The sequence below is a fragment of the Triplophysa dalaica genome, chromosome 4, assembly GCF_015846415.1.
Source record: "Triplophysa dalaica isolate WHDGS20190420 chromosome 4, ASM1584641v1, whole genome shotgun sequence".
Classification (NCBI taxonomy): Eukaryota; Metazoa; Chordata; class Actinopteri; order Cypriniformes; family Nemacheilidae; genus Triplophysa; species Triplophysa dalaica.
Window position 1 is genome coordinate 14,194,595 of NC_079545.1, and position 26,945 is coordinate 14,221,539.

Below are 26,945 nucleotides of genomic sequence, written 5' to 3' on the forward strand. Positions count from 1 at the left end.
TCAGAGTCATATTTGATGAACAGCTGTCCTACCACGATACATTGCAAAGACAACGCGGTGATGGCGATATGCCTTTTTCAACATTAGGAAGGTTAGACCCTATCTCACTGAGGATGCGGCACAACTCCTTGTCCAGGCCCTGGTAATATTAAGTTTGGACTACTGCAATGCTCTCCTTGCTGGTCTTTCTGCAAAGGCTATCAAACTGCTCCAGCTGGTTCAGAATGCAGCAGCACACCTTGTTTGCCAACAGCCCAAAAGGGCTCTTGTAACACCCCTTTTCATCTCTCTCCACTGGCTACCGGTTGAAGCCCGCATCAGATTAAAGTCACTAATGCTTGCCTATAGTACTCTCACCGGAGCTGCACCGGCATACTTTCACACCCTACACCCCATCCAGATCCCTGCGTTCAGAAAACCAGCGGCGTCTTGTATTGCCTGACCATAAAGGAAGAAGTCAATCGCTTTACCGCTCATTCACAACTTCCTGGTGGAACTTTTTTCCTAAATTGGTTCGATCAACCTTATCTCTCACAACATTAAAAAAACTACTAAAAAAACATCTCTTATGTGAATACTTGACAGACAAATGAAAAAAAAACACTAACCCTCTTGTGGTCTAGCTTTTGTTGAAACCAATAACTTGTATTGGCACCTTTTGTATTATTGCTCCTGTATGACATATTGCTTATTGCTCCCTTATCTCTTCATAAGTCACTTTGGATAAAGCATCTGCTAAATGACTAAATCTAAATGTAATGATACATATAAAAATGTATAGAACTAAAATGTGATAAAATATCAACAAAGTAAGTCTGTATTCATTTCGCGTTGACAAGGCTGTTAAAAATATATGTGTACACATTCAGAGACTGTTAACCCTAAACTCACATTAATACATCCTTTATTTATTTAGACTGCCATGACTCAGCATTGAAGTCAACGATTCAATGTCAGCTAATATGTAGACCAAAAATATGCAAAAACACACAGACAAGTAAAGTACAGGATATAAATAAATGTGTAGGGCAAATAAATTCATGTATCATGATTACTGTATTATTGACAATAGCATATCAAGTTGTTGAAATAAAAAAGGAGTAAAACACACTAGGCCGCACATTACAGCAAAATGTATTTTAATATGGAAAACAAGAATGACAACGCAAGCTCAAAGTGAGCAAGTCTTTCTCAGTCCCCAATATATTACTATACAGTATCTACACTGTTTATGCAACATACATAAAGGACGCACGGATAGATAAAAGGTTTTAAGGATAGTAACAGAATGCTAATTTATGAAAACACTCATAGAACCAGGCACGGTATTGTTCATTCACGCATTCATGCATTCTTGATCTCTGTATACATGTGAAAAGCAAACTCTGATCAGTCTTAACAGAAATTGACTCAGGCTCACTGCAGCAAAGATTTCTGGGAGATTGAGTTTTAGTGGTTGCCCTCAATAAACCTATTAATAAGACATCCAGCAATGAACCTTTGAAAAGCTAAATAATAAAACATTTAAGACAATTTCTAAAATACGGTAAACAATCTACGAAAAGGAATGCTTGTAAGAAATATTCGATTATAGTTATACATTAGTCCATCAAACCATTTTAAGACTTGATAAGAGATAAGAGTGATTTCTTGGTGCAACACTCTTTCATAAACATTTGTTACAAGACATACAAGTTTTATACAACATTAAAGTGGGTAAAAATATAGAGAAAATGTGCTTAGAGTAATTTCGATTTTGCAGACATTATCCCCAAATTCATGTGCCTTCTATAGAGATCAAACATCTAACTAGATCTCTAGAAACAATATCAATGTAATTATCCCTTAATCTCATCCCAGACCTGTGTTTATGCAGCAACAATGCATTTAGCAACTTTATAGCAACATCAAGGTGATACACAGTTTTGCTTTGAGTTTTTCTGGCTGTTGGGATGAAATATTGCTGGTTTTTGAAAGATGGTTTTGAAACTTTCAGGGTTCAATACAAGTCAAACTCTATTCACAGAAACTATGGCACAATAACGTGAACCATAAAGTCCCTTTAAAAAAGACACAAATAAACAGTGTAACTTTTGTATTTTTGTAAATAATGTTATAATGTTAATATATTTGTAGTTGTTGCTCTTTTTGTTTTCTCGTTAAATTAATAGTTCACCCAAAAATGAATTTGATGTTAAATCACCCTCAGATTTTTCCAAACATGTATACATTTCTTTGTTCTGCTTAAAGAAGATATTTGTTAGAAATTCAGTAACCGAGCATATATCTTCCCCCATTGACTCCCATATATTTATTTTCCAGCTCGGTTTCCAGATCAGCTCGGTTCTTTTTGGGTGAACTATCTCTTCAACTTCAGTTTAAATTATGTCATTTAATTAACAAATTATTTATTTTCACCACTAATCCACATAATTCCAATGAGATAAATTCAATTTATTTTCTATGCTAATTAACATTAAACCCCACATTTAACATGCATTGAACCCGGGATATTGGTTTATTACAAATTGGGGGAAGGAAACAGTGCATTCAACTGCACATCAGTCCACCGTTGGCTCTACAACCCTCTCTTTCTCCATTGAAAGGGTTTATAATGTAACTATTACAGTAGTTCTGCTAGACCCAGGCAGGGAAGATCTCCAACCCGGGTATATCCAAAGAACCTGTAAAAACATTCATATTCAGAAAGCAAAACAACACTTATTATCAGAACAACAAGACATTATATCTCCAGTGTGCGGGTAAATAAAGAACAAAAACAAGACAAAAAACGACAACAGACAGCAGTGCTTAACAATACACAACCAGTTCTGACAAACACAACATTCGTCCAGTTGCTTTATATGCCTCGATTATAAAGTTGGCTAAAGAGTCACTGTTCTTTTGTAAAATAAAAAACAACAATTAAGAGAACATTTATGATAAAAGAAGAAAAAATGTTGTACAAGAATATAAAGTAAAAAGAAACATCTCAAGTGTCTATGGATTCGAAAAGCTCTTTGAGTACCAATGGAGATGTGAATGCCTATCACAAAGTGTAAATTTCCAGATCTCCACTGGATTCCTAATGCTCCGATGACGCTACATTGTGGCTATAATGTTCCCATTCTACTTCTCTGACCGTCTGCAGGAAGAGCATTCATTCCTGACATAGCGTCAGTTTACCCCCAGGTTGATTGAGTAGAGCAGGTGTCAGTCATAAGGGGGGAGCAAAAGTTCGCAGGGTCTGGTACAAACTTTGAAAGGAGGGTCGGTCGGCAATGTCTCGACTCCAGCAACGCATCATGACCTCGAACAGAAATGATGGACAGAGAGGAGGCGCGGAGAGACAAATCTAAATGTAGGGGAGAAAGAAATAGACACTACAAATGAGTTAATGATAACAAAAAGTAGAAGTACTTTTTACATAAAGCATTTAATATTATTAAATATTAAATCTTTTTAACCTCCTTTTTGTGACTTTTCACTACATGATTATTGTGGCCAAAGTTTTTGTTAATAGTTGGGGTAAATAGTTAAAAAAATATATATATATTATAAAAATGATTTTAATCTAATTCTTTGCTTTATTTCTAAACATTTACAAGTGCCATTACAACATGCAATACACACTTACCAAGATACACTGATTTCTATACGTTGCTACTCTGCCCAAAATAAACATAAACACTGGAAAACAAAAAACTTATCGCGTGCCTAATAAGATGAAAAACGAGTTTAGATTTTGACAATAAGTCAATGGTGCTCTCTATCAGGCAGGATTACCAAGATGGCGACGCTTTAATTTAGCGTTCTAGGCGTAATCTAGTCATTTATATAGATCATTGGGTGCCCCGAAACCGTATTCAGAGATCATTTGTTTGAACCAAGTTGGTTCAGTAGTCAGTTGATGACGCCACACAGGTTTTGGAGTAATGACCTCAACTAATAAATAGAGTACGTTCAGATCAAATTAATGTCAATTTCTTGCCGTAAATAACATACAGTGCATTTAAGGACTACTTTTGTAATCCTATTTTTGTTTTTGGTCGTTTATTTCACGATACTTGATTCATTTATAAATGGCATGCTACGTCATTCCGCCCAGGGATTCCCCTGGGTCCTAGAGCACACAGGTCTGCGTACTTTAAAAAAACAGCACTTCTATTTTCTTGACAAACTACAAGATATAAAATTGAACTTGTATGTATTTAGCATGAAGGATATGGAATGAACTGCAATGATGCCAAACTGTGCATTCGATGAGGCCAGATGCCGGCTTTCTGACTGTCAACCTGGAAGTGCAACTCTGTGTTTACAAGAACGTGAACCTGCACCATAGACTGACATGACAGAGGAGAATATATTGATTAAAGTCGTTATTTTGGTTTGTTTTTCGCACATAAAGCATTCTCGTCGCTTCAAAGTAAATTCAATTGAGTCAGTATTAATGGATGGACCAATTAAACAATGTCTTTTGTACTTTTCTGGACCTTGACAACAACTATAACCATTATGTCTATGAGGAGGCCTGGAACTGTGAGGAGGAACTGTTCTCAAAACATGTTTAACATCATGTGAGTGAGTAAAAGATCAGTAATAAAAATTGATTTTGGGATGAATTTACCCTTTAAATCACTGAAATTTGATGGAAAGATGAAACTTGCAACCATAGTTGGCTAACAGTGCTTTAGAGAAACCCACCCCAGACTGACACTTGATATTTGCAAAATCATTATAGGTGCATTATTGACACAATATCCATAATCAGAGTTATGATTGACATTTAGAAGTTACTTATCACGTTTAATGTCAATACCGGTATATGGGACACTCCTACATCACTGATAATGTAAGCCACTTTTTCAGATTATGTTTAATAAAGAAAATTAAAGTGGCCAGGCAGCTAAACCAATTCTGTTCTCATTGCGCTGAGGTAAAGTTGTGCTCAAAAGTTTACATACCCCTTGCAGAATCTGGAAAAGCTGAAACTTTTGTAAAAATAAGTGGATTTTTGAAAATTAAGGTTTATTTTACATTTAGTCCTGCCCTGAGCAAGTTATTTCACTAAATGATGTTCTATTAACTAAGTTCGGATGGAGAAGGAGCAGATAATTAACTTGGCTGGTCCGCTATCAACAATCTTTGCTTTTTCAGCATTTCTGTAGATTTGACTCATGTCCAACAGTAACTGTATGATGTTGAGATTCATCTTTTTACATTGAGGACAATCAAGAGACTCATACACAACTATTACAATAGATAGAAACAATCAGTGCTGCACACAAAGTCAACATGATTCATTTAAAGTCAGGTGGGTGTAAACCTACTAAAATGGTTTTGGTGTAAAAAAATATATTACATTTCCAGAAAAACATTTATGTATTCTTAAATCTTCTGAAGGACACCTGACTTAAAATGAATCATGTTGACTTTGTGGGCAGCAAAGTGTTATTATTCTCTAGTGTGAACTTTGTGTTAACATTTCTTTAGTGAAATAACTTGCTCAGGGCAGGACTATATTAAAAATAAACTTTTATTTTCTCAAACATCCTCATATTTTTTCAGCTTTTTCCATATTCTGCAAGTGGTATGTAAACTTTTGAGCACAACTGTAATTTTTCATCTATTGATAATGATGTATCTAGTAAGAAAACGTTCAAATTTCAGCGAACTGACAACCCTTTGAACGAAACATTGCTATCTGCCTTTGTGATCAAGCCTCGAGTACATGCAAAAGTTTACTTAGATTTTTTTCATATTTGTGGATGTGGCTTAAAAGGAATAGCCTGAAGCGCTTCTTCTTTTTGGTTGTTGATGTATGACATTCTATTTGGATAATTTGACCCACGTTGTTGACTGTAATCCAATGTGCATTTTGAGCGCCATGTGAAGAATGCCATTGTTCCCTATGGATGCTACGTGTGATGGATGTAACAGAGCTGGCTGAGATTTTATCGGACATACATCATCGCTACCCCTTTGTGCCACCATCCCAAGCTGTCTTTGGTGTGTGTATACCTGTCTCCCCTGGTTTCTGAAGAACTCTCCTGTGTTTTCGATGACCTGCTCATCAGACAGAAGACTGTAGGGCTGCTCCTTACAGAGAGTAAAGATCTCCCAAAGAGTTACCCCAAATGCCCAAACGTCGCTGGCTGTTGTGAACTTACCCTAAAACACATAATGCATTGACAAAGAAAGCCATTTTAAACTGAGGTTTCTAACACACAAATACAAAATCTATGAACAAAACAAACAAGCTCTCCAATCTACCCCACCCAACTTTCTGTTTAAATATGAATAACAAAGTAAACAGAGGAAAGAAAATCGTGCCTTGCATATGAAAAGTAACATAAATCTTTTTTATTCTAACTTAAATTGTGTATATAAAAGTATTGCATACCGTAGGTCGAGTGTCGTACAAAGCATTTTACGGTATAGTTATTTATTGCATACCATGTATGGTTATGTAGGACAAATGAATACATTTGAAAATAAAAATATACAGTCTCTCTCACCAGCAGGATGCTCTCCCAGGCCATCCAGCGTATAGGCAGTACAGCGCGACCTTGTATACGATAGTAATCGCTGCTGTACAGGTTTCTGCTCATGCCGAAGTCAGAGATCTTAATGGTGAGGTGGCGGTCCAGGAGACAGTTCCGTGTGGCAAGATCACGATGCACAAAGTTCAGAGAGGCCAAATACTTCATGCCAGATGAGATCTGTACCGACATGTGCAACAGATCTGCTATGCTGAAGAGACACAAAAATAAAACGTTCTCTGAATGGGAATATGCAAGTGGGACGAGACAGAATCAAGACAGTGAATCAGGTTTGAATATCAGTTGAATTTTAATCTCAAATGGATCCGTTACTGTATTCATTCGAAAACAAGATTTTTATAGGATTCCCAAAATCGTATCATTTTAAACCAGTCACGTTTTCCATCATTTCTACGAAGCTGATTTGAAACTGTAAGGTTAATGTGAAGAATCTAAAGGTTAGGAATGTTACGCTCGAATTTGACCTGCAGGATAAGGATATTGACCCCAGTGTGGAGATGAAAGTGTATAAATGTCAGAGGCATACATTATGACAGACACACCTGACAGACGGAATGTTGTTGGCATGTGTAAGTGTGCTCTCGATCTCTCTCTGAGACAGGAACATGTTGAGATCTCCGTTCTCCATGTACTCCGTTACCATGCACAGTGGATCCGAACTCACGCACACGCACAGCAGCTGAATGATGTTGGGGTTGTTCAGACGCGACATGATCTTGATCTCCTTCAGGAAGTCATTCCTAACGGGTAAAGAACGTTTAAGGTCATGAACACCCTTAATATACAGTATATCAATGAATAGAAATATGCAAGATCTAAAATCCTTTGAGGTTAATGACCTACCTGAATGTTACACATGTCCCATATTGGATATTAAGAAATTTATACTTACAGGAATTTGTACTAGAAAATCCAGAATCCATAATCCAGAAAGTACAATATCAGGTTTGCACTACACGGTTATTTTGGCAAAAATAACATAATATTGCGTGTTGGGCACACATTTGCCGATATTATCACAATATGGGCTTTTTGTTTTTTAAAATAAATAAATAAATGATGCTATCCATCAAACTGATCTTTCATTTAGTTTTCTTTGTGTTAGTCATGCACAGAATTATGCACAGAATTCTACTTTATGTGTAGAATTAACACAATAACAATAATCCTTGTTTTTTGAAACCCAGACTATTGTCAATACCGGGATATTGTGACACACCTATTTACAGGATTATGGCAGATACGTTTCACCACACCGTCGGAATTACAAGTGGGAAACTTTCCACATTTGGGAAGTGTGATTTATAGAAACATGGCAGAAACTGATTGGTATTATTGATCCTAATCCATTTTGAATGGGAATTTCAATCGTACACAATTGCATGTCCACATTTTTTAACACCTGGCATTGCTGGTGGCGTCCGATCTAAGCTGTTTAACTGCCACCAGGGCCGGCCTGCCATCCAGCTCGGGTAACGGGGCGCCTTCTCCCAAAAATTCTGCCAAACCCTCGGCCTCACACAAGTGCACCTGGAAACATCAAAGACAATGAACCGCATTTCTTGAATTGCTTGAACCATGCACACACATATGAGTATTACACACTGTTTAACCTTGACAACATTTTTTAAATCAGTCCGTAAAAAGTAACAAATCAAGTACAAAACGCCAACATAACACAAGGCAACAAAAACCCCAAAATCCTCCCACTGTGGTTTGTAGTGGGCGGCTTGTAATTTTCTTTCCCACTCCATGTCATCCAGACTCACCTCCCCGAACTGGCCTTCTCCCAGTTTCTCTCTAAAAAGCAGGCACTCTCGAGGAAACTCGGCGACAGAAATGTCCTTCCGCGTAAGGGAGTCGACGGTGAGTGCAGGAACGGCGTACATATTGCTCCCGGTGACCCCCTGAAGGCTTATGATGTCTGTCTCAGCGTAATGGGGCACACTGCTCTGAAAATTCTGGTGGGGGGTGCACAGTGTAACATCGGGCTCGGCGTAGCCTCCACCGCAGGCTGAAGAGAGATACAGACAACAATGACTTTGGGTTGACTGTCATTGTAAAAAACCTATTTGTTCCTCTGTATCAATTACAGTTATAGTTGTGGTGTGAACTCTGCAATTCTCTTAAATTCAGAATGAGCTTTAAAACAATGTCTTGGTATTGGTTTGAATGGGCCTCTTTTTTATTAGTTTTCAGTGTTTTGACCTCAAAATTTTTATTGTTTATTATTTTACAGTATGTTAAATACACTATATATTTAAGTATTCTCGCACTTTAAAAAAAAAATCTACACACAGCAGCAAGCAAATCTCAGCTTCTAATGCTTTGGCAATATGAATGTACCACACTAACTCAGGACAGTAGCCAGCCTTCTGGAAGGGGTGGTTCTTTTTCTCAAAAAGTGTACCATTTTGTCGTTTCCCCCCTTATTTATTATTTAAATACTTGTAGCTCAGACTCCGCTGTTTATATGAATGCCTCACTCTCCATACAAATGGTAAAATGTGACCCTGTGACCAGCCTTATTTTTACATTTTTCGAAATGGAGACTTTTACATAATATGAAAGCGGAATAAATAAAGGCTGAGATACAACCCTTTAAAACTCAGCAATCTGAGAGTGCAAACAAATCCAAATATTGAGAAAACTGCCTTTTATGTTGTTAATCAGGGGCTCTGTGGCAGGCTATCCAGTCACAAAAATAAAGTTTTTATGTATTTATGTTAGGAAATTTACAAAATATCTTCATGGAACATGATCTTTACTTAATATACTAATGTTCTGAGTGTAAAAAAATTATCGATAATTTTGACCAATACAATGTGTTCTTGTCTTGTTCCCATGCTACATAAGACTGGTTTCATAATCCAGGGTCACAAATGTGTAATCGGGGGGCCACAACGAATCCAGCGGATCATTATAAATACTCAGATAAACGTAGTTTTATTTTCAGGTGTTAATTATTACAATTACTAACAAACATGTACTAACATGTAGTTAACCTGGGCAGTTTTCACACATGAATTCTCATGACTCCAGTATTAGCTAAGGTTAGCCATTTCATGGCCGTAGCTAAGGTTTGAAAATGAGTGAGGTCTGTGGTTGGGTGTCAATAATTGTGCCAAATATTTCCAATAAATGCTATGAATCATTTAACTTTAATAAATATAATAAATTATAAAGTGAACAAATGATAAACTTGTACCTAATACTGTGGCTAGTGGTTCTCCAGAATGACTAACTGCTCCTGCTTTACCCGCTTCGAACAGTTCTTGATCCAGTGTCTGTACGCAAAGGGAAACGATCGCTCTAACGAGAAGAACAAGCGTCTGTCGCTAGAACAATCCTTGACATCTGGGAGTCTGGTTTACTTGCACGTCCCTCTCCGCTTGTCTCTGTTACACTAGCCACCCAGCATGTTCACTGTTAACTATTTTGTTTTTGAGAAATGATTTTATATGACTAAAGTTGACAATGGCATGCCGTGAGATCATGTGTTGAAAAACATGGCCAAATATTTTTAAATGTTCCTGTATGTTGTTGAAAATAAATGCCGATATGATATGTGAAAATGTAGAAGAGTTAGTTTGGCGAAAGGTGAATTCGAATTTAGTTGAAAGCGTCAAAACTGATATAACTTGTCACACGTCCTACTCACTGCACCACTGAAGCTACTGATAAGATTTTTTGTGCTTGTACGCCCATGGTCCTTATTATTTGCAGTTGTTATTTAAAAGGCAAAAATACTGATTAAAATTCAGGACCTTTGACAGTAAGGGGTGTGTTGTTCAAACCACCCGAACCCCTCCTGGTTTTACCTGTAATTACATTGACTGAAAACATAGAGAGAGAAAGAGGGAGAGAGAGAGAGAGAGAGAGAGAGAGAGAAATCAAGAATAGGGCAAAAACAGAGATCTGGGTGTAAGAGAAAAAAGTCACCCAGTAAAAAGCAAAGGAAACATCTAGCTTTGGATCTTACCCTGGTGGAATACTCAGATCAGTCGGAGTTCACCCACAACATCTGTACAAAGCTAAAGAAAGCCGGACTAAAGAGTGAAAGAAAGGACAAGAATTGACAGGCAGCATGCAAAATGATTTACAAGGAATCAATGAAAGAGTTCATGTTAAACATGTGAAAGAGAGAAAATGTATTTTAAAGGAAAATGAAAATGATCTCATTATTTAATCACCCTCATGCCATTCTTATCAGTCACAAAACTTGAAATTTATATTACAATGTTGCCATTTTATCTTCTTATACGGGACATCCACACATGGAACATCACAAAAGTAATCCAAACGACTCCAATATAATTTAAAGCAAAACAATAGTGTGTTAGAAAGCATAGCATTTTGAGCATATTTAGCGGAAACCAAAACAAATGCATGCAGTTTCAGTCATAAATTCATATATGGTGACATGTAGACATAGATCTGGGACGGAATGAGGTCGAGTAAACTTTGAGAGAATTTTCATTTTCTGATAAACTTTTTGTTTAAAAGAAGAAAGAAGTCCGTTTCAGAAACAATACTGTACGAGAGCGGAGATGCTCAGTATTACAATGAACAAGAACATGCTAAAAGGCTTTGTTATAAAACCCAGTAATATGATAATATGTGTGTGTACCAGAAGACTCTGCACTTTGGGACAGCTCTGGGAGTTTGTTTCTGAGCACAGCGGGATCCTGATACTGGGGATCCAGCAGGAAGATCCTCTCATAGGGAGGATCGATTGACACACGGGGGGGAACCGGAGGCGTCTGCAGTATTATAGTGTCGCTGCTAGAAGACAGACGCACTGTTGCCTCCTCCTCCAAAATACGTCTCGGAGCCTGAGCGAGAAAGGCTTGACTGTAATGACTTCTGGTTATGTTTTTGAACAGCATAATGCTTCTGATTGATCAATTATAAGCTAAAAGCTGGCCTTATGAGTTAAAACAAGCACACATACCTTCTCCAGGACTTTACAAACGTATTGGCACCATAAAATCAAGAAGATGATGACCACCAACAAAAGAATAATAGTCACCAGACAGCCAATCAGAATCGATGTACTGCCCTCTTCAGGGGAGCCTGTCTTTGGTGTCGTCTTGATGTCTGCAAAAAAGGTTCACATTTTTTATTTTGTTTATGTATTTTGCAAATGCTTTTATCCAAAAGTACTTGCAATGCATTCGAGGTGTACACTTTATCAGTACATTAAAAAAAAAACAATCATTAAATAAAAAATAATTTATTCATTATTCATTTTATTCACGATTTACCTATTTTTTGTGTAGTACTTTCTAGTTTGCTGTTAACTTCATATGAGGGCGGGGTAAACACTGGGGGCTTCTGGGTAGGAAGCACATTGGTGGCTGCGATGCAAAATAATTGAATTCAAATTAAACCAACTTAAATATGCATTTATCGCTCTTAACATGTACAGACAATAAACAAGAGGAGGATTTGGAAATATGAGATGGAGAGGAATGAGCTACATTGTATTACCATGTTGAAAGTCTGTGTCAAAGTGCAATTTAAAAACTGGAAATAATAATAGTAGCAAAAGCACTTTTGAATAAATTTAACTTGAGGAAAGGCAGTGGAAGGGAACTGCTCATTCATATTTCGTACCAGACTGGAACGAGATCTCGCTGAACAACATCCAAGTGTCAGCAAAGTAGAACCGGCAGCTTAGAGCCGTGGCTGATCTGTGCTTCAATGGAACTGTCACGTATCGAGCGCTCGGGTTCCGGTCGTCCACAACTGTGTGAAACTCCACCGCCTCTGGTTCCCACTCAGAGATGAGGTGCAGTTTAAACATGCAGGATACGGACGCAAAGATCTTCACACCCCGAGAGAACATGTTATTACTGTGAACCTGTTAAAAAGAATAAAATAAGAGATAAACAGATTTGTAGTGATTAAATTACTTAAAGGGATAGTTCATCCCAAAAAATATTTATTTGCCCGTATTGTATGACAAATTATTTTCTGCAGAACACGAAAGACATTTCGAAGAACATTGGTTCCCATTGACTTCCATTGTAAGACTAATGAGACATTTCTCAAAATATCTTCCTTTGTTTCCACATATACACGTTTTGAATGACATGATTGTTTATAAATGACAGAATTTAGATTTTAACACAAAGCCAGTTTTTCACTCTCACCTTCATTGAGGTGAAGTTTCTTTGTCTGTCGAACACAAACTCCATCTCCACATATCCAGGTTGCAAACTGTCGTTCCTCCAACCCACATAGTCATTTCCGGGCCACAGTCTGTATGGCCTCCACTGTACGAAATCATCTTGACCAATCACGCCGTCCGTCAGCTGACCCAGCCCTCCGGACATCTTCCTGTGGGACCAGCGTAAGACAGGAAGCACTCAGCTTTTGGCGGGGAGTGATTCGCATTATTCGAGAACTTAAAGACAATCATGATTGTTCTGCTATAGAATGACCCCAAAACCACCACAATCTCGAAGTTGGCAGCTGGCTTTGGTAAGTCGGGAAAAGAAGGATGTGGAACCAATGTGAAGAAACAGATAACCTTCAAACTGTGTGCAAAGTTTATTTTTAAAAAAAGGTCAGTTCAAACAAAAGCAAAAACTCGGTCATCAGGTAGAAATCCTGAAGACTGAGTGAGTGATTTTCATCAACAAAAGCATAGCGATGTGATGGCTTTACTTACAAAAATGCCCAAAACAAACACCACAAACGTATTAAAATATAAGAAATATAAAAAAGTCCAAAATGATTTGTGCACTACATAATTTTGATTCAAGAACAGAGCAAAACTAAATCATATAAAATAAAAATTTACTTTGAGCCACGCAATCCGGAAAGCCCCTCTATCGCAATCTCTGTTAAAATGTAAAATGTCTGGATGTGTTATTATATTTACATTTTTTGCAGTCAAATGACATACAACTGACAATTCCCACAAAAATGTACAGGACAGCTTAACTTGTAAATCCTTATTATATCCTTAATGTTGCGAATGGAGGTAAGGAGGCAGTTTTGAACCCAGATTTTTATTTACCTAATTGTAATTCTTAATTCTATGTATTAAAGCTTCGAGATCTTTTCCTTCCTTAGTGTTCAAATCTCTCATTCATTAAAGATTTTTTATAAAAATAGACTTCACAAAGCTTCAAAAGGTTTGGAAAACCAAACGCGATATGTGTGTCCTATATTTATGGTGCTTAAAGTGCAAAAATTAAAAATCACTCAACATTTACTCAACCTCAGGTTGTTTAAAACCTTTATACATTTCTTAGTTCCAATGAACACATGGAAAAATATTTGGAAGAATGTTAGCAATTTTCAGTTCTGGGACAACTTCCACTACCATAGAAAGATTTTTTTTGGTTATGTTGAACACATAATGAGATATTTTGAAGAAGTTAGGAAAACAAAACCTTTGATTATCTCGGGCACCTTTGATTATGATTTCATTCGTCCTACTATGGTAGTCAACGATGTCCCAGAACTGAAAATTATTAACATTCTTCCAAATATCTTTCTCTGTGTTCATCGGTTCAAAGTAATCTATACAGGTATGAAATTACATAAGGTTGAGTAAATGAGGACAGAATTTTCATTTTCGGGTGAACAATCCCTTTAAGAAGAAAGACGAGTGCAGTATGACATCAGGTTGAATAAATGACAAATTTTCATTATTTTCTAAACTAACTTTTTAAAGCTACACATACCATTCAGCGCTATATAAATCACCTGCGTTTTAGAGCACCGTCATAAGTGGAGTCGTTAAGTGCCATATTGGGATATCCCGGAGCCATCATAGTTTGACCTTCCGGAGAGCTGTAGGCTGTCAGGCCATCTGCACACCAGAAGAGAGAGAGAGACAAACTTTAATAAGTTTTAGCTGTAGAATGTCATTACTCATTTCTCTTGGCTCGTGTTTAAGGTACTCGAGTAACTGAGGTCAGATGAATTAAAGCTGGAGCAAATCAAACACCAGGGGGTCGATCTACATAAACTACAGCTGTTCTCATGTGAGGCTCTGAGCTCCTTCACCGACTGGCAAAACGCTCAGCTTCGTTCTGCAACCCATAAGAAAGAACAAAACTGTATTTGCACGATCTGTCCGAGCTCAAGTTTAAAATCTAGTGCATATCTGTCTACAATGTTCACACAAGAATCATAATTTGACCTGGAATGGCTATTAATGGTACCACAAATCCTGTAGTTATATGGAGGTTTGCAAATAATTTTCAAAGCAACATTGCTAATTTGACTTTTAGGTTGTGAACAATGGAGTTAATGATGTAGGTGAAAAACTGGAAACTAGCACTTTTAGTGACCTCATTCTGAAGTCAATGGGTTGTTTTGAATGGATTTTTGCAACCTTAACTCGCGGGAATTCGTAACTATTTTACGAGGTGCCGTATTCGTATGAATTCACACGTTGTAAACTGTGCATGAATGTGTGATTACTAAAAAAAGGCAATTCTGAAACCCCAACCCTTACATCACATGCACAAAAGCAATTCATAATAAAATGTACGAATGATTTTGTACGAAGTCATACAAATAAGTCAAAATTAGCCACATGCCCACGTCGTAAAATAGTTACGTTTTTGCTGTGATTTTGTGTTGGTTTTTAGTCTAAATACAATATTCACTACCTAAAATTGTGGTGTAAAATGGCTTACCCTGCCAGAGACATCCGAACAGCTCCACTCTCATACACACCGTGTGTACAGCATCAGTGACAGGAATCAGACGCAGGAAACGAGTGATGATTGGAGGGTGAAGATCTCGTACCACAGAGTCGTACGTGTTAACATTTCCCATTATAATCTGTTAGGCAAAATTACATCACCCGTATTAATGTTGTGTGACTCTTAATTAACATGCCAGGACAGGTTCAAGTTCACCCCAAAATCAAAAGAAATAATGTCTAAACAAAAATGATCATTAACCAGATTTAATACAGTAAGCTTTCAATAATGCCTAAGAAGTTTTACAAAACATTCATTTTTACAGAACTTCACACTGATAAAAATATTTACGATCACTTCGTCTTTTGTACCTCACTGCCAAAGCGATTTCTCCAGGGTATCCACCGGTGCCCGTCACGACTGTACTCCAGGCGGTACTTGCGTGCATACTCGTTGCCGGAATTCCGTGCGTAACGACCCTGCGTAGCAACCACGGTGAGAAAGATGAGCTGACCAAGGTCGAGCTGAAGATACTGAACATCTGAAGGTTGCAGTTGACCAGCAGGACACCAGGCACCATCTCCCTCCTCTCTGTTCAACCTGAACGACCAATGTAATAATTCTTTAAAGGGGTCATATCAGGTGTCTTTGGTGTGTTGTAAGTTGCCTTTTCATTAGAGATGTAAAATTGCAAATATTAAAGTGTCGGAACAAAAGATGAATTCTATCTAAAAGTGAATGCTCACCAGACCTGCCTGAAACGCCTCGTGTAACCACACCCACACAAATCTACGTCAGTTTGTGGTATGAGTTGACTAAGACCTCCCAAATGTATATGCAAGTAAGGTACCTGACGGTTCAATTGCTTTGGAACCTGACGTTCCAAATACTGTGAAATGCGTTGGATTTCCGTCACACGCTTGCGGTATTCAATCAATTACTACGCAGTAAACTGGCCAATCATAGCACACCTTGCTTTTCACATCTACGTGTTTCAGAGAGGCGGGGAAAAGAGGAGATACAAACATGCACGGTATGTGGAAAATAAAGCGTTTTTGAACCTTAAGTCGTGTATACACATTGGATTATATCTTAAACGATAACATTCGATACTAAGTATTTAAGTAAAAGTTTGTATACTTAAAGATACGAGAGGTGCCTCGCTTAAGGTGCAGCACTCAAACGGACAACCGTTATATCTATGTTACCTTGCATATTGGGGTCCAGTGGTTTCATACCACTGGCTGGAGGCAGTGATGTCATCGTTTTGGATCCTCCCATCCTCCATACCAAGAGGATATCGACATTGAGCTGCGGAGAGCAAAGAACAGAATGAGATACATCAACACAAGCACAACAGCTAGACCGAGTCAAATACGGATTATACCAGCTATTATACCAGCGGATTATAAAACTAAATATATTATTAGAAAGTAAAAGATTACAGTCGGATTACTGCCAAATTACAGTCCATCGGCTCGCTTTATTCTTAAAAGTACTTACTTTCAGTCTTATTCAATATTAATATTCTCATCATTGCAGCATTTATTATTGTGCTTTGAATAGGAATGTGAACTTTGAAAAGAAGGATACTGAAATATGGGGCATCAATTAAAAGTATTGTAAAGAATTTTTACATATTAGACTTCTATAAATCTGGCATGTATACAGTAAATGGGTGCGTGTGCTAATGTTACCTGGGTCTGTCTGGGCATTGACCTTAGTTTGTAAGGCCAGCAGCAGATAGAGCAGCATAATGAGATGTCACAGCCTGCCAACAGACCACAGTACAGACTACATCTCTGCAAGAAAGAAAAAGTACTTCAAATATTTCAGTTATTCAGGGATGATCCCAAAATGTATTAAGACATAATTATACCTTCATGTCATTACATTATATCAATCCAAGTTTAACTTATTCGCAGGAAAGACAACACAAGCATCCTTTCAGAGCAGGGTGAGTATACTACCAAGTCTTTGAATTTTCGGTAGGCCCTAGGCATTAAATACTACATTAAGTTTAAAGTGCAGAAACCGAGATACTTAGTACACAACGCAAAGCAATCAGTTACAAAACAGACGTAATGTCAGTCAACTATGATTTCTTAGTGTTTCATGCACAATACTGAGCAGTTGGCAGTTTACACTGTATTTGTTTAGCAGTCAGCGGTTGCAATTTCATCATTTTTGCAGATGCTACTTGCTTTGATATTTAATTAAATATTGCATTGACATTCATAATTTATAAAGTGAAAGTGTGGCTCAAGTGTCCAAAGGCACAATTGACCTCATGACACCACTGTGTATGAGATAGAAATCCTCCTATGAAATAAATCGTACGATGAAAACCCACAGGTCACGTTAGCATCACTGCTATGCTAACTATGCAAACTATGCCAGAGCAGATGTGGTCGAGGAATCACTGACAATTCTGTCCCATTCCAGGGCTCTTGACGCATTTTTCCCACTGGTCGCACTGGCGAGACCCACTTTCTCAGTTGGTTGCACCAACTTACAATTTGGCCGCACCCTTTTTTAAAGGTATCATAAAGACCTTGCATAATGACCTCAGTTGATGAATCGTTCTGTTAATTTGTCTCTGTGCGCTTTAACCCTTGCGTGCACAATAAATAAACTTTGCATTTGCTATTTTATACAGTTGCTATTATTTAGTTTTATATTTAAGTTATATATTGGCTATGAAATGATCTGACACAAATATAACCTGTCACTCTTCACAATCCTCCTTTATTGCCCTCTTTGCAAAAAGCTATATAAAAGCTATACTGACCTTCTTTATTTTTACCACATAAAATCAAATCAATTTAGCTAGCTGAAAACTCAAAAGCAACTCAGAACTAAATTGTTATATATTTACTTAACTACACATTGTCAACAGTAAACTTTAAATACTTAATCTTACTAACCACTCTTGTTAAATGGTCCAAGCATGCTCATTCACTACTCATAAATTACATTAAATGTTCAAATAAATCTTTGGCAAAAATAAGTTTTACGCACTAGCACCAATGCATTTACCGAGCATTTGTCGCGGTCTAGAGCCCTGCATTCAGAGTAAAAGTCTCACAAGTTGTAAATAAAACCACTTTTTGAAATACACAGTGTTACTGACACTAAAGATGAGTGCTACTATATTTATATATATATTCTCTGTTGTGACAATTATTTCTATACAATAAGATTCGCAATACAATACAAAAACAATACAATAAACACCCCAGTAGGCTAATCGGAATAACTGATGGATGATGAGTTTTGTAATAGCTAAAAAGCTTCTCATTTCAAACCACTAAATTGCATTAAATAAACATTGTTTTATTAACATGAACTCTTTGACTTAAATTAAGGATATTTACTCGAAAGAGGCATAACATAAAACAAGACATAACAATTGATAATGGTACTCAATTGTACCAAACAGTGCAGCTTTTATAGTCTTTCTGTTTATCTGTAATATTGTACGCACAGAATTTCACATTAGTGGTCGTCATATATCTGCAAAAAAACTGAGAAAATCCCGCTCTCGCAGACATCCAGACATATTCAGAAGGTTGCTATCAATTCCAAAACCTCTGCATAAAATCTAATCCTTCAAAATTCTTGCACTATATCATTAGGGGTGTTTGCTAGAAAGCATATATTATTATTATTTTATTATTGCTCATACGCTCAGTGATTTAAACAAACCAATAACATGAAAATTAAGTATAAAATTCACCAAATTCACCATTGATATCTCAAATCATTCGGCTTGAGCAGAGACGGGCTGTAATTTTTCTTTACAATTCCACTATAATTACATAATAGACGAAACCACGAGTCAATACATCTTACTACCAAAATACAACATAGCAACACCCTAGTAACCATGCACAACATCATGGCACTGTGATGTTCCCGCAGAAAATGTCAAAATCTGATACTTTTCTAAATGTATGTAAGCATCATTGAATGCCTCGGAAATACTGCAGAGGATCTGGGGCCCCTTTGATACCAGCAAGTTTCATCACTGGAAAGAGTGAGATAAAAATAAGAGTTGTTGCTTGTAAAGACAGTGTGCAGTTCATGTGTTAGCTTGTGTTTTTAACTGTGTAGGGTCTCTTTCTCAAACCTCAGACCACAGGAATGTGTCTGATTTCATGAGTGTATCACGCCCCATCCATTTCTCCAGAGACAATTACACACACACCGTCATCATCGGCCATTTACTGTACAAGTTTATAGAGTTCATTTGTTTTCATTAGAAAACACAGAAGAGTACAGCTCATCTCAAGGGCAATGCCAGATGGGTCGCACACGGGTCAGATGGGCCACGCTTACTGCGGTGAAGCAGTTTCGATCTTTATTTTTGTTGTTTTTTGCTTTCAGAACATCTGCACATGGAAATACCCGACGGCCTATATTGAGATTTACAAAAAATGAAACATCTTTCAAACCCACTTTTTAGGAAACAACCTAAACATTCCTTGAGAGCCAAAGTGTCTGCCCTCACACAACAACACTTTTCAAAGGCAAACAATATGTGTTGGTGGTTATTTGGGTGAATGACTAAAGGAAACCAGAACGAGAGAGAGAATAAAGGGATGGATGTTTCAGATGGTTTATGTAATGTCTGGCTCATATAGGCCTGTCCAGTACCGGGATTCCAGCCGTCTTGTTCATCTTTCTAAGGGACCTCATGTGACCAACCAAGAAAAAACAGCAGAGCAGCAAAACACTAACAGACCAATTACAAAAAATGCTTCTTAAAATGATTTGGGGCATAACTCACATACAGAACAGAACAAGTATAGAAGTTTAACATTAATGTTAATAGTATAGCGAAAAGAATTTGGTTTTGGAAGAATAAAAATTATTCTTAATTATTTTTTCATTCTAATAGGGCTGTCAAACAATTTTTCGCAACCAACTGTATTCAAAGTTTACATAATAAACTGATGTTGTGTATAATAAGTATGTAGAAATAAAAACATACATTAACATCCAGGCTGATCCAGGCAGCCTCAAGATTCTTAAATTCCCAAATCCCAGACTCATACAACTTGCAAGTACACGCATGCATGCAGAGCAACATGCGAAACTCAGCAGACATGCAGGAGCGTGTTTGCTCAACCGAGTTAAACAGCAGGAGAAATGTGAACCCGTGTTATTCAGCATCATCTACACAACACGTTGTCCTCCCACAAACACACTGACACGCAGCTTTTTCTCACATTCCTTCAATTTGGTTGCTGCATTGAGTTCCCTCAGTGACTGATGTTGAGAATTCATGCCAAACATCTCACATTATGCAACACAATAAACAATGTGCACGACAAAAGCATAAGAGTAACTGTTGTCTGAACAAGAGATACTGTAGAGCTAAAAGTCCAAGAAATTCAGAGCCAGAAACATCATAAATCTGATCTGATCCAACGATCAGCGATTCACGTATAAAATACCTTCAAGTGTACTTGAAACACACCACACAAGAGGAATATCCAAACAAAATGTTTCAATGACAACCTTTTTTTGGCAACTACTTCAACGGTTTACGCCAAGATCTGCAAACTGCTTGAAAGAGTAAATGAGAAATTTGACATTGCCGCATTATACTACAACTAAGCACCCTCCTCCACCTGGAAAGCATAAAAATCATTCCTGAATTTAATAAATGTTTTTGCTTTACAAATATTTCTCACACACCACTGACCTTGAACAGTCATTTGTTCTACGTTCTAGCACTTATCAGGTCTGAGAACAGCTGAGAACCCCTGCATAGACATTCCTTTGGTAAACTCCAGATAACTTATCACGATAGCAAAGAATATGCAGCACAGTTTCTCACGTTTAACAGAGAACAGCCATCAATTCTAATAAATCAAAGGAAAGTTGTTTTTTATCCCATGCTCGAATGTTTCGACACAAATATGCAAACAGCACATAGTTTCCCAGCGGGCACCTCGATGTCAATTTGACGTCAAATTTCAGACAAGATTTGATCAAGATGGTGCACCACATCATTTCAAATTCAAATCATACATTAAATTCTTCAAGGTTTTTAATGAGGTGAAAATATGAGGTTTATCCCATACTGAAATTGGTTAATGTAAGTATAGCCCAATATGTTTGACATTGAAATGACGTCAAATCAACGTTGCATTATAGGCATTCATTTGATGTTGTATTGACATCATATTGACATCAATGTAAATCCAGTTGAAATAGCATTTTTCTTCTAACTGGCCCCTCAAAATGCATCTATTTGTCACATCTTTTGAAGCAGTTGTTGGATTTGTACATGAAAGTGGACTGCTGTAACTTCTGTGGTAAAAAACACTTTTTTTAAAAGTATGTAAATACTCATGCTGAAATAAAAGGAAACAGTGATTGTTAAATTTTACAAGAAAATATACTGATTTGCCAATAATACATTCAGATGTAATTACAATTTAAAATATTAAAAACAAAAGCAGCATTTTTGCTGTAACCCCACATAAAGTATTATGTTTCCTTATTTTGGTTATTTATAGTGATATTATATTACTGTAAAATTAGAAAAACATTGCTGTAATTGAAAATACTCATAAAATTGTAATACCTTATAATGTATGTACCATTTTTACAGTATTACAACTTCATGTTCATTTTAGTCAAAAAACTCTTATAACTTTTTTATTATTTTTTATAAATTTTTATTTTTCCTTAATTTTTATTAATAATCATTAATTAATCATTAATTTTATTATGAAAAATGTTGGGCCTACAATGCCCATTCATTCTCTGTAGTTTTAATGCCCATTTATTATCTGTCTTATGTATTTCTTAATACCACCTTAGACGGCGCCATGGCCTATTTCACATTTCCGGGTTTCTCAGCAGCTGAAGTTAGTGAATGGACTACAACAATTAATTTATTTTTTGTGTGAAATTTGATGCAAATGTAGTATAACATATTATTTTATACATACACGTAAAAATATAAAATTTATAAAAATATTTGGAGGATTTACTACGTTGACCGTTGAAACGTACGTCATCACGTCTTGCGTAGAGGCCAGTGTTTGCTATGCGGTCGAAGCATTGGAGAAGGTTGTCGCTTTTTATCAGGTGAGTAATAAACATCTCATGAAATAAAAAATACGATATATATTGGGTAACTTTGAAAACCTAGAAGATTGTGTTTTGATGAAATATATGACTTGGCGATATATTAGAATCTGGTGAGTTGAAATATCCCGCCAGAAGTACCGTGAAGATTTCTGAGGTAATGTTAATGTGCGATCCATTAAGCGTGTAACGTTGAGTTAACGATTTAGAAATGTCAGTGAGTAATGTTAGTTTTGCAATTAATATTCGGATAAAATAAAAATGCCCTCATTTGAATCTCTTTACCGATGCTATGCGACAAAGCGAAACATACCCATAATTATAATTCATAATTTGATACACACTGATGAAGTGTTCTAAAATGTCCTGGTAGATGGTCCACTGTGTCAAGCAGGACCAGCCCACACTACTAAAGGTACCAAAAGCTGGTTCAATGACAATTTGTGTTACTGTGCTCAAAGGAAAACTTCTCAGCTGTTCTGGTCACTTAGTTGTATTGTTCAACAATCTTAACAATCATTGAATACTGATATGGTTGTCTTTTTTTTCAGAATTCTTACAAACAAATTGATGTCAACAATGAATATGGATGGCTCAGGAATGAAGAAGGCCTTTGGAAAACACGGCTATGTCGTGTTATAATAGGTACTACATTACTTTTCTTGTATGATTAGAGGATGTAGTGTCTATCAACATATGCTACATTTTAAGTAAATTAAACATGTAATGCTTAAATTACAATCTTATCTTAGTAAACTGACACATTTAAAACATTTAACAACTCTTAAATATTTGCAAGTAGTGCACATTTCTAAATTTAACAGATACTTATTTAAACCTGGGAACATCTTAGTGTTAATAAACATTTAAGAGCAGCAACTTGCATTAACTTCTATGTACAAGTGATGGTTGCTGAAAAATGTTAGGTATATTTTAATGTCTTAAAAGGTGTGCTAATTGTGGTTTCATCTTCATTTAGGTGCACTACAGCAGTCCAAACCTTCATTATCAGAGGCTGAAATAAAAAAATACAGCTAAAAAATCTCCGGTCTGCTCCCGATAGATGTGGGGGTATGGGACGACAAAAGGGGAAATCGGCGATTGATGTGTGTTCAGATTCTGAATAAGTAGGCCTTAAGCCAATTGTTTATCAAAATTATTTTTGTTCATTTGGGATATGATCTGGGAAAACCCATCACATGGTGAAATAAAAAATACTGGTTTTAGTATCATATGAAAGCTATTAAGCCCTTTCCAAAACTGTTTTTATTTAATTTACAAATTGTTTTTATGGAGTGGGTGGTCTAGTGGGTTAAACCACTGAACTGGTAAATCAAAAGGTTGCTGGTTCTATCCTAGTAGCCACCACCACTGTGTCCTTGAGCAAGACACTTTACTCCCCGTTGCTCCAGGGGGATTGTCCCTGTAATAAGTGCACTGTAAGTCGCTTTGGATAAAAGCGTCTGCTAAACAACTACACGTAAATGTAAATGTTTTTAACAAATGGAAAGGGCTTGAGAGCTTTCATATGATATCAAAACCTGTAATATGTACAATTTTGTCATGTGATGGCTTTTTCCAGATCACTTAATATTTATATATCAATTTAAATGTTAATATTTAATTAAAAAGTAATTCAAGGAGGATTTTATATTTATTAGTGGTTTAAGAACATTTTAAATTTCTGGAATTGTAGCTGATTGTATTTAATAAAACATGTCTTACATTAAGTACTGTTGTTTCATTATTTATTGGTCTAGAATAGGACATCAATTTGTTAAAAAATGTAAAAGAAATTGCTAATCAAATTAACGTCAAAACTTGATGTCAATTTGATGTCAAATTTTGACATCGATTTGATTTGCATTTTTGACCAATTCTTTGATGCCGATGTTTGACGTCAATTTGATGTCTATTTAACATCAATTGCCCACTGGGTTCAGATGATATTTTACTGGTATTACCACTACAAAGCTTTTGGCAAACCAAGCTAAAGGTGAGGTCACATCGGCAAAACAGCTTTAGCTAAGAAATTAGTCGTACATTTTTTTCTACTGCATTACGTTTTCATGCATTTCACATTTTATCGTACATTCTCCGCAAGTTTGAGCACATTTATGAGCATTTATGCTTAAGGCATTTTTCATTTTTCTGCCCTGTCACACAACACTTGTTGTATCAGAGCAGGAAGAAGAACAGCCCGCAAGGCAAATAATAAAAAACACGGTGGAGGAAATATCAGCAATGTTATGTGACATTTGAATATAAAACTCAGCCTAGATCCAACAAGTGCCACACCAAGTGATGCGCCCAATGGTGGGATATTCAGTGATATTATTTTACTTTAGCCTAACAAATACTCTTAATGTCATGAACAATTTCAGGTCATTTTGTAAAAATTGTATTGCTATTTAAAATAGATAAGAGATCGCACCTAACCTAAACTTGAACAACATAGAGAAAAGACATAAATTGAATTCTTGCATAATTTGTTTTGTTTATCTGTTTATTAATATAGTTTTGTATATATCTTAACACACCATTACGTTCATATTAGATATTTATGTTTTCTAGATTGTGTAAGCTACCTCTAGCGATGCTGGTGCATGTGCTTACATCTAAATGCAACTCAATAAAACTTTTTTTTAAACTTCTATTCATTTCTATTTCATTTCTGAGATGGCCTTTAGCTCATTTGTCCATTATTGAAGCCTTCAAATGACCTGTTGGGAGGGGCTTTAGTAATGCTTTTCTCAAATAATCATATGTCTTATGATTCACATCGTACGAATACAATCTAGCCACCCCGTGAAATAGTTATGAATTCCCGGGAGATCACAAGGGGCCCATGGAAGTCAATAGTGGCCCATGTTGTTTGGTTACCGACATTCTTCAAAATATCTTATTATGCAGAAGAAAGTCATACATGTTGGAAATGACAGGAGGGTGACTAAACGATGACAGATTTTTTCTTTTTTGGTGAACTTTTCCTTAAAATGTCTCCATTAGAGTGATGTCCGAAAATGTCATCAAGAACATGTCATTCTTGCAACTCGCTAATTTCAATAAACTAATCCACCGATTCAACCCTAAGAAAAATGACCCTTTGTACAAGTGCAGAAAGCACGTTTTGGATCAATTATCATTTGTGATAATCTAATTGTATCACAAATACACTTGTATGTTTACTATGGTAAAACCATGGTTAATTTTCCTAAACTTCTTCCATAATAAAATTATTGTTAGTTTTTTGTCATAGTGATTGTCATATTTTTACCACATGGAGTAAAATACAGTGCAAGCTTGAGGTCTGTAAAAGGCCTCTCGCTCATATCTGGTTACAGATGTGCACGAGAACGCGCGCTGCCCTATCATTTCGAGGAACGAGCGCGCGGCGCGAGAACTGCCGCCGGTGAGCTCGTGCAGAAACCGTAACATAAAACACCATTTAACAGCGTTTGTACGTTAAAGTCGTTTTGACATGATCAATTAATGATGACAACGATATCAGCAACTTCTAGTAAAACAGTTAAACCAGTAACAACGCGGCCTAACGTATAAAACATGACAAATGCTAAATCACACTAACTTGTAAAGTCAGAAACGATAGCTTCAAGGCATCAGAGCTAAACAAGCAGCACAAAACACATTGCCATGCTAAAAATATAATCCTTTCCGATATCAAATGCAGCAGTTCATGTATATAAAACATTTCAAAATAATCGACAACAAAACTAAGATGATGGTGAAAACACAAAAGCGCCCGAAATGGACGAAACAAAGTTTAAACATCCACGAAACGTTTCGTTGAGAGTCAACAGGCATCAGTGTTTCTCAATCGCAACAAAGAAGCCAAGAAATCAACAAGTTCAGTCTTGTCTTTCAAACTCTTTATCTTTTGCTTTAAACCGATCGATTACCTGTTTTTAGGATCCTGGCGATTGTTTAGTCCCACATTCGAAGGTCAACGCGCCATTACAGATGCTGTAGCATTGTGAGAAAGAGTTTATGCTCTTCAACGATGTTACAATGCATCGGAAGATCTGCTGCACAGCTCGAAAAAAAACCCGTTCAATGTGATTTTACATCACATCCCTCTTCCGGCCACTTGGAGAAGGGAAGCAATCTATGCAACACTGAACAGACTGGAAATAAAACAGATTATCACCATCAGGCTATTCTTACCATAATCTTCATTATTAATAATATGAATGAATTAATCGTGTCATTTATTAGTGTTATTCTACATTAAAATGACCAAATTATAAACCACCTTGTAGGCTGTAACATGAAAGTTCAGCATGTCATCTATAATATCAAAAGTCTACAAACTAATTATGGGGCCTTTGGAATTAAAAACTGCACTCTTCAACATGCTAAAGAATGAATCATTTAAGTTCTACCAAAACCTAATTCTTTATGGAAGCATACAGCCTAACAAATCATCTTTTGGAAAATGTTAGCAGTGTAGTAATACTGTTTTATGTTATGGTCTGTATTGATTCAGAAGATTTGAAATAAATGATCAGTCTCATGTTCCTGCCCAGTCCACCATCACATGAATAGATGGTAAAGCAGAGACATGTTCAACATTAAT

At 36.6% G+C, this 26,945-nt stretch overlaps 1 protein-coding gene and 1 long non-coding RNA gene across 2 annotated transcripts; one reads left to right on the top strand and one right to left on the bottom strand.

Annotated features, from left to right (window-relative positions):
- Positions 1 to 887: 887 nt before the first annotated feature.
- On the bottom strand, positions 888 to 26,407 carry ddr2l (discoidin domain receptor family, member 2, like). Its single transcript, XM_056745709.1, has 17 exons — positions 26,269 to 26,407; positions 16,936 to 17,040; positions 16,447 to 16,549; positions 15,610 to 15,838; positions 15,230 to 15,377; positions 14,289 to 14,394; positions 12,722 to 12,908; positions 12,183 to 12,429; positions 11,831 to 11,923; positions 11,518 to 11,663; positions 11,194 to 11,398; positions 8,333 to 8,577; positions 7,966 to 8,093; positions 7,106 to 7,303; positions 6,519 to 6,753; positions 6,022 to 6,171; positions 888 to 3,355 (listed from the first exon to the last, which is right to left on the bottom strand). The coding sequence occupies exons 2-17, from the start codon at positions 16,991 to 16,993 to the stop codon at positions 3,218 to 3,220; spliced, it is 2,616 nt and encodes an 871-aa protein (XP_056601687.1). The 5' UTR covers positions 16,994 to 17,040; positions 26,269 to 26,407; the 3' UTR covers positions 888 to 3,217.
- Positions 22,102 to 24,078, top strand: LOC130419188 (uncharacterized). The gene is made up of 3 exons (XR_008906472.1): positions 22,102 to 22,348; positions 22,900 to 22,993; positions 23,328 to 24,078. It is a non-coding gene; the product is annotated as an uncharacterized LOC130419188 (long non-coding RNA).
- Positions 26,408 to 26,945: the final 538 nt, after the last annotated feature.